The sequence below is a fragment of the Canis lupus genome, chromosome 11 (assembly GCF_003254725.2).
Source record: "Canis lupus dingo isolate Sandy chromosome 11, ASM325472v2, whole genome shotgun sequence".
NCBI lineage: Eukaryota > Metazoa > Chordata > Mammalia > Carnivora > Canidae > Canis > Canis lupus.
In genome coordinates this window covers 3696101-3714140 of record NC_064253.1, presented here as the reverse complement: position 1 = coordinate 3714140, position 18040 = coordinate 3696101, and the positions used below count along the sequence as shown (strand labels likewise).

The window sequence follows — 18040 nt, the reverse complement described above, 5'->3', positions numbered from 1 at the left end:
ACACCTGTTTACTCGTATTGATCTCAGATTTTACCCTCACTCCTCTAGAAGCATTATACAACAAATCACATGCTATTAAAACTGCTTACTTTACTGGATTCCAAGACAGACTGCACCATTCTTCTCACCTCAAACTTTACTCATGAGATTACAGCTTATTTATCACTGCATTCCTAACACTTGCACAGTGATTGCTGTCAAAAAATATGTTGAAAAGATGACAAGGAAAACTTCTACAATTTCCGATTTTAATCCCTGATAATAATATACTATTAACAGTAGATTTATAAATCTACCTAGTGTATCAAGGCACACCCTGTCATAAGAAAACAACTGGTACAGTGACAGCAAGCCCTCCGGAACATTCTATGAAATTATAAATTACAGAAATAATGCATCCACAATCTTCAGCATATAAGGCACAGTTTTATGGTCAGTATCTGACATTTTCCTATTAGTTAAAATGCAAAAAAATCAGTCAAATAATTACTGAAAAATATACTTTCTAATCTTCCCTTTTTTTAAAAAGAAGAAAAAGTAATGCATGCAGGTACTAAAATAACCAAACTACAAAAAAATAAAAGAAAAAGAAAATGAAATCTCCTTCCTTTAAAGAGCCCCAAAAATCCTCCTTTTCAGAGTCAACAATTGTTTTTCAATGTTTCTCTCAAATCTGACAATGCATTTCTGCCCTAAATATAAACATACATATCCATACATAGTTAGCAGAAATACTATAGCTGCATGCTCTACACCTTACTTTTTTCAGTTAACAATATATTCTGAAAACCAATTCCACTTAAAATACACATATATACGTCTTTCCTTGGTAACAGTTATCTAGTATACCACTGTGTGGCTATAGCATAATTTATTTAACTGCAATACTTCCAGACTTTTCACTATTACAAACAGTGAGTGCTGCAGAAAACATTCTTACACACATCTCTGCACACATGCACAAGTATACTCAGGATAAATTATGAGAAGTGGAATCCACTTGCAAAGGGTAGATCTTGGACAGTTTCAAACTATCCTCTGAAAAAGTCACAGCAATTTACACTCCCATCAGCAAACTATGAAAGCTTACTGGCCCAACTTTTGTCAACTCTATTCTAGTACTATTAAACATTTTCATCAATGCCAATCTGGTGATAAGCAAAAAATATTACCTCATTAATTTGCACTTATTTTGGCATATATGAGGTGGTATATGTGAGGTTAATGTATTGGTCTTTATGAACTGACTTTAAAGAGTTTTTTAGGGATCCCTGGGTGGCACAGCGGTTTAGCGCCTGCCTTTGGCCCAGGGCGCGATCCTGGAGACCCAGGATCGAATCCCACGTCGGGCTCCCTGCATGGAGCCTGCTTCTCCCTCTGCCTATGTCTCTGCCTCTCTCTCTCTCTCTATCAAAAATAAATAAAATTTAAAAAAAATAAATAAAGAGTTTTTTACATAAAACAGAAATTAGCCTTTTGTCCTATATTGCAAATGTTTAAAAGATTTTCATTTTCATTTTGATTTTTAAGTTTCTTACATCTTCTGAAGTTACACTATAGTAGTCAAAAATGTTTAACATAAACTGAATTCAACTTTCAAAAAAAGTATTAAAATGGCTCGACTTGTAAAAATGGTATAAGAATTAAGACTAATATGAAAATTTTAACATCTTACAGAATATGGAATATATGTTAAATATGTAATACATTTCAAAATGATTCCATCTTACAAGCAATTGAGTGAATAAATGTACATTAAATATACATTACCTGCCTTTTCGTTGTACAGCACTAGCTTTGGAAATCCACACCATTTTTAACATTGTAACAAAATTCAGTGCATCAAAGGATTTCTGTAACATTTAAGTTATCAACATGGTAAGACTTTTATAAAAGGTGCTTAATAAGAAATAGCAAGAAATATTATGAATATATTTTGACATTCCAAGTTTAATTTAAGCCTCTCCCAATCAGATAATTAGCACAGGTACTAATTAGGACTAGGTACTGATTTAAAAAAAAAAAAAACCAGATCTCTGGTTACAAACATTCTGAGAAAAAAGAATGAAAAATAAACTCAGAAGAGCTGCAAAAACTTCCTTGTTCCATGTCCTGCTATTTGTTTCTCTCTGCTACACTTGGATAATAGTAGTCAGTACTCATAGACATCAAGACTAAAGAAATCTGATCCATTCTCCTGAGGTCATTTCCTATCAAATTTCTATCACCACAAGGAATGGGAGTGATCAGGGAGACAGGTTCTAAAAGTGTGCCAGGGAGCTGACCTGGAGGAATAAGGATAACAGTAATCACTGAACCAATCCTATTCCCAAAGTGAAAATTTTTTAATCCTTTCCATCTACCCCCTGAGCTGCTAATGCAGTTAGCCTATCCAGAATGTTATAAAAGAGAAAGTAAGAAAGAACCATAATTATCCACATATCTCCTCAAACAATCTAAAGCCAAAACAATCTAAAGCCAAAATTAGAGAAATCTTTTAAAAGGATGCATTCTGGGCGGTCTGGGTGGCTCAGCGGTTTAGCGCCACCTTCAGCCCAGGGCCTGATCCTAGAGACCCGGGATCAAGTCCCACATCAGGCTCCCTGCGTGGAGCCTGCTTCTCCCCCTGCTTGGGTCTCTGCTGCTCTCTCTCTCTCTCTCTGTGTGTGTGTGTGTGTGTCTCTCATGAATAAATAAAATCTTTAAAAAAATAATAATATAAAAGGATGCATTCCTTTTTTTTTTATTTTTTTATTTTTTTTAAAGGATGCATTCCTAACCAGAATATATACTTAATCATTCAGTGACTTATACTTTCCCTTTCATAAAACAACTATTTAGAGCAAATACAAATGTGTTCTCATTATAGTTTAATTATGGGATTTTTAGAAAAGATGCTACTTATGTAGTTTTAAGTGTCACATTTGTTAATTTTGTATGTAAAATAACTTCTGACTCTACCATCATTTTCTAAACCATGATTTACTAAAAATTACATTGAAAACATCATAAAGCAATTAACAATTTTTTTCACATTAAAACATGATCATTTGCATCCACTAGAACCGACATCATTTGCTTTCCACAACATAAATAGTATCTTTCCTTGAAAATCGACCACCTCTATCACTATCAACTCTTTCAGTGAAAGGATCTGCCAAAGTGAAGGGTATCGAGAATTGCTGAGCATTCCAATTCTAAAGGAAAATAAATGCTTTTATTTATATCGGGGTTGGCAGTAAATATTTTAGCCTTTGTAGAGGGTCTCTGTTGCAAATATTCCAATCTGCCACTGCCATGTGAAAGCAGCCATACACAATAGGAAAGAGTGAACATAATACTGTTCCAGTGAAATTTATGTTTATAAAAGCAGGTACTGGGCCATGTATGTGGCTGCTAACCGTAATTTGATGATCTCTGGTTTTGATTGTTAATGCTGTCTCAGTACGGTTCTCTTGGAAGAAATATCTTTTGAATACCTACTACACCTGGAGCACTGGAGATTAACACTGAACAAAAGGTCATGGTCCATGCCCACGTGTAGAAGGAAAGAAGGAAAGCATATAAAACATGTAATCAAATTCCCACACTGTGCATAAAATGTTCACAGTTTAACTAGCCAATCCTTTACTTTCTTCCTAATATTTAATTTGTATAATTAATTACAATTAGATCCTATATTCTGAACTGCTTAAGCTAAAATATTCACTTTAGAGAAATCAACAATTACTATTATATTCATGCAGAATCAGAAATTTTCCCACTGAAGTGAATTCTGCTTATAAAAGCACTTATTAGAATGTACCTTAACCTTCTTCATTTAAACAAAATATAACTTATCCATACATACCTCTTTCACTTTACCAGAATCAATAACAAAGACAACATCATTGACTGTGATGCTGGTTTCAGCAATATTGGTGGAAAGGATCTGCAAGGGGATGTTACATTACAGTTAATATGAAAACAGAACCAATGACTAATGAAATGGACAAAAGAAGATTTTATGAAGCTTACTATTTTTCGAACACCGGCAGGTGGGTTTTTTAATACTTTCTTTTGATCAGATGTTTGCATATTTGAATGAAGCATAAAGACTTGGTATCTGTTGACAATTGAAAGGGAAAATACACTATGGTACCTATCTGTTACTTAAAATAACAAATATAGGGCTTTACCCGTTACCTATGTGTGTTGTCAGCAAATCGTTTATCATCAAACAGGATGCGATCCCTCAATCCAACAATTTCATCATATCCAGGTAGGAAAATTAATATTGCACCTTGGAGAAGAAGGATTTTTTTTAATATTAAGTCTCTGGTTTTACAAATCAGAACCAATCAACAGAACTAGCTATACTGAACTCTATCATGTGCTTTCAAATACTAGTAAACTAATATTTATGACACATAAGAGATGATTTATTCAATATTGCCAATGGAATTCTGAAAAATCTGTACACGTAAAATATTAATTTTGAAATTGAAATATACACTGTTGTTCCAGTTGTTTCAGACAGTACTTACTTACCAGCATCGCAACCATGGCAGATATTGTATAGAAGGTGCATGATCAAATCCAAGTCTACTTTTTCATCATCAAAACTATGATGATAAGCTTTCAGGAGCTCTCTGTCTTCTGCACTGAGGTCACTTCCGTTTGTGTGAACCAGAGAACTTTCATCTAGATTTCCAAATTCCAGTGAAGCACTTAAAAAAGAAAAGAAAAGATCAATTCAATTTTCATCAAAAAGAGTAATCCTTTAGGGACGCCTGGGTGGCTCAGTGGTTGAGTGTCTGCCTTCAGCTGAGGGTGTGATCCTGGGTCTGGGGATCGAGTGCTGCATTGGGCTCCTTGTGAGGAGCCTGCTTCTCCTTCTGCTTATGTCTTTCCTCTCTCTGTGTTTCTCAAGAAAAAATAAAATCTTATAAAAGAAAAAAAAAGAGTAATCCTTTAAGGTCAATGATTCCCATGATGTCCTTCAAATTTAGAATATGCCCTAAGGAGGGTAAGTGGCACTTAATGCCTTAGCTACAATTCAGATTTTGGTTTACAGTACTATATTCAAAGTAAAACCTGTCAATAAGTGCTTTTTGAAAACACAATCCAAAGACATTTCTCCAAAGAAAATATACAAATGGCCAATAAGCACATTGAAAAGATGTTCAACATCATTACTCATCAGAGAAATGAAAATCAAAACCACAATGAGAGGGATGTCTGGGTGGCTCAGCGGTTGGGCATCTGCCTTCGGCTCAGGGCATGATCCTGGAGTCCGGGGATTGAGTCCCGTGTTGGGCTCCCTGCATGGAGCCTGCTTCTCCCTTTGCCTATGTCTCTGCCTCTCTCTCTCTCTGTCTCTCATGAATAAATAAATAAAATCTTAGAAAAAAATGAGAAAGACTTCACACCCATTAGATGACTATAATCAAAAGACAGAGGATAGTGTGTTAAAGAGGGTGTGGAAAAATTCTAACCATCATACACTGTTAGTGAGAACATAAAATGGTGAAGCCACTTTGAAAAACAATGTGACAGTTCCTCAAAATGTTAAACAGTGTTACAAGGTGCCCCAGGAATTCCACTCCTAGATATATAAACTGATGTACACAAATGTTCATACCATTATTCCTAACAGCCAAAAAGTAGAAACCACCCAAATGTTTATCAACTAAAGAATGGTTAATCAAAATAATATATGTAAGTAGTGTTAATACACAAATGGTTTTATAGAAGTTACAACAAAAACCTCTCTCCATACCCAGCCACACTGCCTAGGAACTTTTCCAATCCTTTTAGCCATTTCCTTTGGTATTTGTGACCATATTTCCAAGCAACATGCATCTACTGCCATTTACTGATTTAACAACTTCGTCATTCTCTGTGAAACTCTATTAATGAAAACTTTGGTTACCACCTCCACTCCCGGATACTTTCCACCCACACAGGTCCATACAATTTTTATTATATCTTCATTTGACCTTTATTATTTATCACTACATAAACATTACTTACCACTGAGCCAAAGCCCAAGAGCAAACTATGATTACACCTCCCTTCCTTTTTTCTTCTTTTTGGTTTTCCTCAAGTAATTACTATCTAATTTTGATTTGCTTAGTTTTCCATGTACTTACCGCTAATTCTTCCCAAAGTCTCCAACAGATTCATAAATCCTATTTACTATGGTCAGAAACATCAGGTGATCCTCCCCCTACCCCCATCCCCATCTGGGGCTCAGGGCCCTCCCCCGCCTAGAGCTCTCTTAGGACACATGGCCTAGCGGGCAGCTATCAGAGTCACATTGCTCTGGGCTGGCACACTGAGCATTTCTTTCACGACCTCCTATGCAGGGTTGCTGTTTTCCTGTTTTAATTTACTTCCTCAATTTTGTGGAACACATTCTCTAAAGCCTCCTGGTAAACTATATATAGGAAATAAATGTCTTTTTTTCTACAATTTTCCATCTCTTGCCCTTTTTTCTACTTTGTGAGCAAATTTCTCAACTTTATCTTGACACTTTCCTGAATTTTTTTTTGCTATCATATCTTTATTTGTAAGAGCTTTTTCTTATTTATTCAGTCTCTCAAAAAATATTCACTGAATATCTACTACATCCAGGCACTTCCTCTGAACAAAAGCAACAAGGAGCTTCGGGTGGAGCAAAGAGAGAGATACTAAACCAATGAATATAGTAAAAAAGTATATAATTATTCAGAGGGTGGCAGGTCCTACAGACAAAAGAAAAAATATAATAGATCAATAGCAAAAGGAGGTACACTACACCCCCAAGATAAATTTAGGTAGCCCTCATTGAAGATAAAATTTGAACAAAGAGAAGTGTTTTGTTCCTGTTTTATAACACATTGTTTCTGTTTTATGAATATTTTCTATTAGTTTTTTAAGTTCTCTTCTAGTTATCGATGCTTAGTCTATCCAAATTCTAGGTTTTTTGTTGCTATTGTTGTTTGTTTGATTGTAGGTGCTTTTTCCCCTCAAAGATGCCTGGTGGTGGGATCCTGGGTGGCGCAGCGGTTTGGCGCCTGCCTTTGGCCCAGGGCGTGATCCTGGAGACTCAGGATCGAATCCCACGTCGGGCTCCCGGTGCATGGAGCCTGCTTCTCCCTCTGCCTATGTCTCTGACTCTCTCTCTCTCTCTCTGTGTGACTATCATAAATAAATAAAAATTAAAAAAAAAAAAAAAAAGATGCCTGGTGGCCAATCCTGAGCAGTCTGTTCATCTTTAAAGAGAATGCACAAAAAATTTCCATGTGCACAGGTGAGGACTGTTGGGCTATCTGGCTTAAAAAGATGGTCATTTCACAGAAGGAATACCAAATCTTCTATAACTAATTCTTTTCCCTAGGCTTGGTCTATTTTCCCAAAAAAGAATTCTCACATTTTCTGCAGAAGAACAAAAGCTTCAAACAGGAAAAGATGACAGGGACAGCAACAGAAGGGAGTGGATGATATCTCAACCTTCAGTCTGTAAGAAGACTTTTCTGTTTGATGCCCCACTCCTACTCTCCCACCGTGCCTGGTAACCCCAAGTCCAAAGCTTCCAGGGCTTAATTATTTAATAAATTTCCCACTTCCTGCCAAGGTGGGGAAAAGATATCATCTGATGGCAGGGGAGGTGGGAATCTAGAACTAAATGTTCCTCAAAGGGAATTTCAATCAATGCTGGGTTGGGGGACGCCTGGATGGCTCAGCCGTTGAGCATCTGCCTTCAACTCAGGGTGTGATCCCAGAGTTCCGGGATTGAGTCCCACATCGGGCTCCCTGCGAGGAAGCCTGCTTCTCTTTCTGCCTATATCTCTGCCTTCTCTCCATGTCTCTCATGAATAAATTTTAAAAATCTTAAAAAAAAAAAAAAAATGCTGGGTGAGTTTGGGGTTTTTGGTTTTTTGGGTTTTTTTTCTTTTTTGGCTCTTTCACTGTCCTTCAGAAGTAGTTAAATGAGCCTCTAAGAACCTAAAATGAGTTTGTTTCTCATTGGCATTCCCTCCATAGGCACTGTTTTCTTAGCTCGGCTAAGTCAAACACTACTGATCCATTAGCCTTCTATTACCCAAAATTTATTCGTTATCTTCTATCAGTTGCTATGTCCTCTTCCAATCTCTTTGACTTGGTTAGCTTGCACAGTTTCTATTTCTTCCTTACCAATTTAATGAGGTTTTGGGAAAATGCAAAAATAAATTACGTGATGCATCTACCGTGTTTAACTGAAAACCCCCTCCTGTTTTTCGCAATAAAGTATTATAGCACAGTGGATCTTATTGGCACCCTACCAAAAAAAAAAAAATTTTTTTTTTTCAGACAAAAATCTCTTAGAATTCAAAAAAAGGAAAAAGAAAACCTCTGGATAAGAAACTAGAGACTACCTTGTTATATTCTATAATTTACATGGCTATAAGCTTTTAAAAAAGAAGTTAGGGTTAATTAGCACAGTATAAAGTTTTACCTGTAAGATTCTAGAAGATCCACAATTTCAGTCTGTCCAAAGTGTTTAGCCCAATCTAAAGCCATCCTACCAAAATTCAAAGAGATCAAATTTAAAGAAATTATGTTCTCAAAATCATAAAACTAGTCAAATTATTCATTCACCCATTAAAAATAACCCAGCAATTATCACAGAATAGCTTTTAATATAAAGACAAACATAAGAAAAAATGATATGTGTAGGTATACAAAGATACACAAAGAACAGATGTAGTTTTAAATTACCAGCCATTTGATGCTTTACTATGAACGTTGGCTCCCATACTAATTAACTGCTCTACTTGACTTGAAAAACCTCGTCCTGCAGCAACCATCAGAGCTGTTGCACTGGTTTCACTATGCCTGTAATCAACTAAAGCAAGGAAAAGATAAAGATAGGTCATATTTCCAAAATGTTTTCATCCATTTTAATTTTTTAATTTAAATGAAAAACTGAGTGTAAAGAATTAACCTAAGATTTGCTCCTTCACCCAACTATATGATAATAGTATTACATAATCCTTGCCTCAGACCATCCCAGGAGATCTGTTATTAATATGCTTTTAGCATAAACAGAATGGAATAGGAGCTATCATTTGGAAGACAGGAGAAGGAAAGATAGTTTTTCAGCTGTCTTAAGCTCACCACGACAATTAAAACAGAAGAAGAAAGCTAGTAACTTGCAGAACCCTTAAATAATCTTCCTAAGCCTAGATATTGTCTTGATAAATGAATGACAAGATATAATTAAAGAATTAAAAAGTTAATGTTCATCAGTAACTGGTAATGAATGCTTAAAAGTACAAATGCAAAGTTCAAGACCACTTTTTTTGTTCTTTTGTTTTGCTTTTATTCCCCCATCATTCCAGACTGTTACTTTCTGAGATGCTTAACAGAAATAATATTGGCAGAAAGTTTACTTCCCATAAAAGCCCTCCATGAGAAAAATAATTAAAGTTGCATTGAATTTAATTTCCTTCCTAAAATATATTTCTCAAGAAATGAAATATAATTGCTTAGCACTAGTTTGCTTAAATTACAAAATTGGTGATTTCAAAAAGAAATCATCACTAAAATAAAAACCTCTGCAGTAAAATTTAAGATAATTACAAATGGGAAATTGCAGTTTTCCATAGATACTCAATTATCCTCATTGTTTAAAACACAGTAACCATTATTAATATAAGTCAATGGTCCTTACAGGGGAGAGGAGGACTTAGGATTATCTCAGGCTTATTTCTGAAAGCACAGAGAGCCATGACTCACTCCTAGATTCAGGGTCAGAAGGTCTGGGATGGCCAAGCACACATATTTTTAAAAAGGTCTGAAAAGATTATGACCTGTACTCACTATATGAGAATTACTGCTTCAACTGAATATTCAGTTGATGACCTTGGAGAACAGAACCAAAATGTGTATGTATATTTTGAGCTACATGTGGTGGGTATGACTACATGTGGGTGTTTTAAAACATCCAATAATTTGGATGCCTCAGTAGTTTGGTTCATCAGCCTTTGGTTCAGGTCATGATCCCGGGGTCCTGGGACGGAGACCCAAATCAGGCTCCCTGCTCCATGGAGAGGAGCTCCTCTCCCTCTGCCTGTCGCTCCCCCTACTTGTATTTGCTTGCATAGCTCTCTCTCCCTCTAAAAAAACAAATATATATATATATAGGAATATATATACATAAATATATATAATATATATAAATATATATATAAAATATATACAAAATAAAATAAAAAAACAAGTAAATAAATCTTTTTTTAATCCAGTAATTCTTTACTACTCCTCCCTTCAAGAAGTGGAGTCTAATTCCCTTCTCTTTGAGTATGAGCTACACTAAGTAACTCACTCTAAAAGGTACCTACAGCCTCCTGCTTGCTTCTTCTCCTTCTCTTTTGAATCACTCACTCTAAAAGAAGCCAGCTGCCACATCCTGGGAAGAAGACAGCCAGCCCTTCATATGAAGAGGTCCAGAGGGCAAGAAGTGAGGCCTTCAGCCAAAAGCAGGGATGCCTCTTGCCAACAGCCACACGAGTGAGCCTTCGTGAAAGCAGATCTCCCAGCTCCAGTGAACCTTCAGATGATGAAAGGTCCTGACAACAGCTTCATTACTACTTTATAAGTCACTAGATGCCAGAACCACTGAGTTATGCCACTCTCAGATTCTTGCTTCTCAGAAACAACATGAGGTAATAAATATTTTAGGTTGCTAAGTTTGGGAATCATTTGTTATGCAGGAATAGATGGCAGGACAGTAAGCATGACAAAAAATGACTAAGTCTCACTAATTACCAGCTGCTTCCACAGGATCATATGGAGAAACTGATGGCATTAAAAAGAAACCTACTAAGCCAAAGGTAACCTAGATTACATGAAGTATTTTCAACTCTGGTGCCAATTAAGAGTTGAGAGGTTAGGGGATCCCTGGGTGGCGCAGCGGTTTGGCGCCTGCCTTTGGCCCAGGGCGCGATCCTAGAGACCCGGGATCGAATCCCACGTCGGGCTCCCGGTGCATGGAGCCTGCTTCTCCCTCTGCCTGTGTCTCTGCCTCTCTCTCTCTGTGTGTGTGTGACTATCATAAATAAATTTTTTTTTTTAAATTTAAAAAAAAAGAGTTGAGAGGTTAGAAGAGAAACAAAAAGACAGGAAGTCAGTAACTGTTCAAAGAGCTACCACAACATTTTCGTTTACTTCACATAGCTTAAGACATTAGAAGACTGCACTCTAGAAAATGTCTAGTGAAACTTTTATAAAGATGAGGGACCCAGGGGCACCTGGCTGGCTCAGTCGGTGGAGTACGTGATCCTGATCATGGGTTGTGAGTTTGAGCCCCATACTGGGTGCAGAAATTATAAAATATTTTTAAAAATTAAAAAAAAAGATGAGGGGCCTGGATCCATAGGATGATGACATCAAAGTAATAGCCTAGCATTACACTAAAGAAATATCTAGGAAGGTCAAGAATAATACATTAATGTTTCATAAATATTTTAAAGCAACCAACACGCTTCAGAGTTCAAATTTTCCTAACTTTCAGTTAAGATTGCTAAGTTTTTTTTCTTTGGGAAGAAAAAAAAAACTGCTAGAAAACTGCAGATGAACAAATGTCCACATTTCCAAAATACAAAAAATTACTTTTTAAAATACAGATAATTTTTCAATGACTGATATGCTGAAATAAGAAGTAAATCAACAGAAACAAAAATACATTTGCAAAGAACATGATGCCAAAAGAGCTTTGCTTGTTTCCTTAAGAGGTTTGTTATATTAGTAGATGTATGAACCGGGATCCCTGGATGGCGCAGCGGTTTGGCGCCTGCCTTTGGCCCAGGGCGCGATCCTGGAGACCCAGGATCGAATCCCACATCGGGCTCCCGGTGCATGGAGCCTGCTTCTCCCTCTGCCTATGTCTCTGCTTCTCTCTCTCTCTGTCTCTCTCTGTGACTATCATAAATAAATTAAAAAAAAACAAAAAAAAAAAGTAGATGTATGAACCACCTGAACAACCACACCCAAATACTGACCTAAAGCATCCTCTAGGGTACATAGCACTTGGTCATTGACTCAGGCCTCTTGAGTTCATAAACTGAGAAAGTTTATTAATATATTAGGTAACAATTAAAACTGAAAAAAAAAAAGTTATTAAGAAAAAGCAGGGGATCCCTGGGTGGCGCAGCGGTTTGGCGCCTGCCTTTGGCCCAGAGCGTGATCCTGGAGACCCGGGATCGAGTCCCACGTCGGGCTCCCGGTGCATGGGGCCTGCTTCTCCCTCTGCCTGTGTCTCTGTTTCTCTCTGTGACTATCATAAAAAATGGACAAGATAATCTCAATCAAACTTGTCCACTTACAATGTCAGTTTCAGGATAAGTTAAATGAGAGGTTGTCTACATGCTATATAAGTGATGCTTCTCCCTATTAAAAAAAAAAAGAAAAAGAAAAAGCAAAGGGACAAATCTAATTATGAGATTTAAAAGGAATAAATAGAAAATCTTAAAATCAAAAAAAAATCAGAACAAGTAAATGATAGGGGGGATTCATTTAATAAAATCACATATTAAAAAAAAAACTAGAAGTTTCAAAGGCAATATGACTCAATAAGACAATATGATTGGCAAAGAGCTATACTGACCATAAGCTGAATTAATGTAGATAAAGAGTAGAGGTTTTTTAGGCTGATTGACCTACTGTACCTGAAGCTAGTAGCTAACATTCAGGATTGGACAGATGCTTTGTAAAAGGGACAAACTCAACATAATCAGAGAAGGCAGACAAGGGCAGAAGGACAAAATAGCATCTTACATTACAAACAGCTGAAGTCAGGTCTGGTCAGCCCAGAAAACAAAGAAAGCAGAAACAACTATCTTTATACTTGAAGGTCTGTCAGGTATAAACAGATACTAAATCTCTCATTATCACCGCAAAGGTAGAAAATGGTAGAAGCTATATAGACAGATTTCACTTCACTCCTCATAACATATAAAATAAATTAACAATTAGAGGGCACCTGGGTGGCTCAGTCAGTTAAGTGCCTTCAGCTCAGGTCATGATCCCAGGGTCTTGGGTTCAAGCCCCACATCGGGCTCCCTGCCCAGCATGGAGCCTGCCTTCTCCCTCTCCATCTGCCTGCTGCTCCCTCTGCTGGTGCTTTCTCTCTCTCTCTCTCTCTCTCTCTCTCTCTCTCAAATAACTAAGTTTTTAAAAATCTCTTTAAAAATTAACAATTAGGGCAGCCTGGATGGCTCAGCGGTTTAGCACCACCTTCAGCCCAGGGCCTGATCCTGGAGACCCAGGATCGAGTCCCGCATCAGGCTCCCTACATGGGGCCTGCTTCTCCTTCTGCCTGTGTCTCTGCCCCTTTCTCTCTCTCTCTGTCTCTCATGAATAATTAAATAAAATCTTTTTATAAAAAATTAACAATTAAACCAAATTTGAAAAAAATATCCTGAAGAAAGGTAGTGAGCTGCCTATCACTAACCATGTTCAAAAAGATTATCGTTTGGTAAGATGCTTAAAATCTGTATCATTTTTCAACAAATATTTATTGGGCACTTGCTACAAAAATTCTGAGGATGGGGAGGAGTAAAACAAATGAGGTTTCTCCCTCATGCCATTTACATCCTAGTGAATGAAACAGAGTAAAACAAATTTTAAAGATATGCTGTCAAGTAATGAAAGTACAATAGTGAATAATACAGTGGGGTATGGAGAAAGAGTGAGTAAAGGGCACAACTTCAGTAAAATGACCCCAAAGAGGCCTTCCTGAGAAGACAAGATCTAGGCAGAAACCTACATGAAGTAGATGTTGGGCCAGAGGATCATTTTGTGGGGACGGCATTCCAGGCACAGGAAACAACAAAAGCAAAGACTCCAAGATCGGAATGTGCTGATATGTGAAGAGCAAGAAGGTAATGGTGGCAAATGGTACAGAGTAGTAGAAGATGAGATCAAAAAGGCAGTTAGAGACCCCACAGGGAAAGAACTCTGATTTTTATTCAAAGTGTAAGTGAAAGCCATCAGAGAGTGGAAAGAGGGGAAGCAACATTATCCAGTTGTTTGTTTGTTTGTTTCTTTTAAAGGACCAATCTGATCGTTCCCTGGAGAATACACTATGAGAACATAAGAATAAATGTAGTTAATAGGCTACTGCAATCATCCCCGGGAAAAAACTGTTGGCCCGGACTGGAGTGGCAGCAGTAAGGAAGGGAGACTGGGTCTGACTTGGGATTTATTTAGAAGGTAAAACTATCAGACTTGCAAATGGATTATATGTGGAGTATGAAAACAAAATCAAGAATGACTTTATGGGATCCCTGGGTGGCGCAGCGGTTTGGCGCCTGCCTTTGGCCCAGGGTGCGATCCTGGAGACCCGGGATCGAATCCCATGTCGGGCTCCCAGTGCATGGAGCCTGCTTCTCTCCCTCTGCCTGTGTCTCTGCCTCTCTCTCTCTCTCTCTGTGTGTGACTATCATAAATAAATAAAAATTTAAAAAAAAAAAAGAAAAAAAAAGAATGACTTTATGACGGGATACCTGGGTGGCTCAGTAGTTGAGCGTCTGCCTTTGGCTCAGGACATGATTCCGGAGTTCCGCAATCAAGTGCCACATCAGGATCCTCCTGCATGGAGCCTGCTTTTCCTCCCTCTGCCTATGATTCTACCTCTCTCTGTGTCTTTCATGAATAAATAAATAAAATCTTTAAAAAAAAAAAAAAAAAAGAATGACTTTATGGGGTGCCTGGGTGGCTTTAGTCAGTTTAGTGTCTGCCTTTGGCTCAGGTCATGATCCTGGGGTCCTGGGATTGAACCCCTCGCCAGCCTTGCTGCTCAGCGAGGAGCCAGCTTCTCCTTCTCCCTCGGCTCCTCCCTCTCCCTCTGCTCCTCCCCTCTGCTTGTGCTCTTGCACTCTCTCTCTCTCTTAACTAAATAAATAAAATCTTTTTAAAAATGACTTTATATTTTGTTGCCTCAGTAACTAGGTGAAAATTCAGTTTCAGGAGACCTGTGATGGTCAAGCACATCATTTTTAAAGAAGTTTACTACTGATTATGAACGCTAAGGAAACACTAAGAAAAAGGCAGGTTGGGAGGGAAGTGAGAAGGTTTGTTTGGGGCATATCTAGTTTTATTCCCCTAATATACATCCAGTGGGAGATGTCAAAGTGATCAGGCAGGTGACTCAAGTCAGCAGGGAGGTCAGGACTAGAACAGTAAAATTAGGAGTCGTTTTAAACAAGTATTGAAAACTATGACTAGATGAGATCCACGTAAGGAGTAAGTGTAAAGAAAAGCAACACACGTAGCAATTGAGGCCTGGGCTATTCCATATTTAGAGGTCAAGAAAAAAAGGGGAAAATTGTGCCAAAGAATCCAAGAAGTTCCAACTGGGGAGATGAGAAAGAAGAAAATAATTCAAGCGTGGAATATGAGAGGTTAATTAAAGAAAATGTTTCAAGAAAGGAATGGTCAATAATAATTATAATAATAATGCTGAGAAATTTAAGTGAGGGGATAAACTAGCTGACATCTAAATCCTTTTCAGTACAAATCCTTTTCAGTACTGACCTTCTGTGGTCTTTCATTCTGTCTTCTGCCTACAAGCCTCAGGGATCTGAAACTGACCTTTGGTTACCAAAATCCACTATAATCAACTAATAAAATTAGAGTATGTCATTAGTGAAAACATATCACATGACATAAAGCATATGCACGTGAATTAGTACTTGAGCTTATTACATAACTAAAGTTACGCTGAAATTCTCCACATACTAAATATAAAATCTAGAGCAAAGTTATCAACCTTTCTTTTCCTTCCTTTTTTAAAATCACAAATTTCTTCAAACTCCAAGATATTCCCTTGGGAGGAAAGGGGAATATATTTATATGCACAAGACATATACATAAAAATACTTTTCCACATAACTGTCATATATTCACAGACCCCATATAACCCTCTGGAGACAACTGGATTAAGAATCACTAGATTTAGGGGCACCTAGCTGACTTAGTCAGTAGAGCACAGAACTCGACCTCAGGGTCATGAGTTCAAGCCCCATGTTGAGTGTAGAACTTACTTAAAAAAAAAAATCCCCAATTTAACACAATATTTACTTATTCTACTATACTAATAAGATCCTAATTTATCCATTTGAAATAAATACTCCAAAAGAACAAATTATTGGTTATGAACAAAAAATGTAAATATACTTTGAATTAAACTATACTTCCCCCATAAATAACCATAAGTGTAATAAAAATATGTTCTAAGAAATTACACGTACCACTAACATTTTCAGTTAAAATAAGATGAAAGACCTGAGCAAAGGCATCAACATCTTTATGCAGCCATATGTCAGAGAGACAAGCATCCATTTCCTTTATTAACCATGGCTCAAGACAATTCACATCTTTTTCTGTCTTTAAAAAAAAAAAAAAAAGCAAAGAGTATAAATTACATGACAGCTTAACCTTTATGTGCAAAGAATGTGAGATAACCATAATAACCACAAAAACTACTAACCATATTTTATAGCACAGGCTTTGACATAAAAGTCTCTCATCTCAACATGAACACTCCACTTACAATATGGTATCTTGTTATATCTATCTCTTATCTGAAAATGCGTTTATAAACAAAGGAGTATGATTCGGTCAAAATATTAACCAAATGTGCTCTGGCAGAAGGCTGCTAAATATACCTGTACAGCAGTAGTTCTCACTCCTAGCTGCACATCAGAGGGACCATCACTTGTGTTTTTCAACACTTATGCCAGGTCCCACCCCAGAGCAAATTCATTAGAATTTCTGCTGATTGGGACGCCTAGGTGGCTCAGTGATTGAATGTCTGCCTTCGGCTCAGGGCATGATCCCAGGGTCTGGGATCGAGTCCCACATCAAGCTCCTTGCAAGAGAGCCTCCTTCTCCCTCTGCCTATGTCTCTCTCTCTGGGTCTCTCATGATTAAATAAATAAAATCTTAAAAAAAAAAAAAAAAAAAAAAAAAAAGAACCTCTACTGATGGAGACCAGATTCCATAGGGCCTTAAAAGTTCCTGAGGTGATGCTCATGTACAGCCAGGCATAAGAAACACTAACAGTCAAAATGCTGTTCAATGAACCAAATGATGTTCCCCATACTATAAAACAACTTTTAAATATTCTTCAAAAGCATTTTTGAAAACATGTATAGTTTATTTGGATGCATTAGAACTCTAACCATATCTGTTTATGTACTTTTTCATGCTCAAAACTGTTAAATTTTCTAAAAAGTGCACAAGCGCAGCAATATTTTGCATCAGACTAATCACTGATGCCTTTTAAAGAATTCTAGACCAGAGATACCTGGGTGGCTCAGTAGTTGAGCATCTGCCTTTGGCTCAGGGCATGATCCTGGAGTCCCAGGATCGAATCCTGTATCAGGCTTCCTGCATGGAGCCTGCTTCTCCCTCTGCCTATGTCTCTGCCTCTCTCTCTGGTCTCTCATGAATAAATAAATAAAATCTTTTAAAAAAAATTATAAACCAGAATTAAAGACCAGAAGGAACCTAGGCAACCAGCTAGTTCCACTTTTCAAACGGGTTCCATGAAACCCAAGGTAGCAGAGGCCCCAACTAGGGATGGAGGTGGACACTGAGGATGAACAAGCATGGCTTCTACGGCACATTTCATTTGTAAAAGATTCTCTGACAAAATAGAAAAAAAGAAAAGGAGCAAAGAAGAGACTGAGGTGTATGGTGAACTGACTTTATCAAGTCACACAGCTGGTTAGTGGTAGAAATGACACCAGTATTGATTATGTGCTCTATTTTTTTTTATTTTATTTATTTATTCATGAGAGACACAGAGAGAGGCAGAGACATAGGCAGAGGGAGAAGCAGGCTCCATGCGGGGAGCCCGACATGGAACTCGATCCCGGGACTCCAGGATCACACCCTGGGCCAAAGGCAGGCGCTCAACCGCTGAGCCACCCAGGCATCCCATGGTTATGTGCTCTAATATCAACAGTATTTTCTTGATTTCCTTTGAGTTTATCTTACATTGTTTAGCTCACAGGTTCTTAAACTT

General features: G+C 37.5%; 1 protein-coding gene across 4 annotated transcripts in view; it reads right to left on the bottom strand.

Annotated features, from left to right (window-relative positions):
- YTHDC2 (YTH domain containing 2) overlaps window positions 1–18040 on the bottom strand; it is a 78188-nt gene that overhangs the window by 36185 nt on the left and 23963 nt on the right. For all 4 annotated transcript variants that reach the window (XM_035696886.2, XM_049115964.1, XM_025446603.3 and 1 more), the window contains exons 10-17: window positions 16260–16395; window positions 8725–8851; window positions 8462–8527; window positions 4531–4709; window positions 4186–4282; window positions 4018–4105; window positions 3851–3931; window positions 1771–1853 (exon numbers count right to left, since the gene is read on the bottom strand). In XM_035696886.2, coding sequence (XP_035552779.1) covers window positions 1771–1853; window positions 3851–3931; window positions 4018–4105; window positions 4186–4282; window positions 4531–4709; window positions 8462–8527; window positions 8725–8851; window positions 16260–16395 — 857 coding nt within the window. The remainder of the gene's footprint in view (window positions 1–1770; window positions 1854–3850; window positions 3932–4017; window positions 4106–4185; window positions 4283–4530; window positions 4710–8461; window positions 8528–8724; window positions 8852–16259; window positions 16396–18040) is intronic.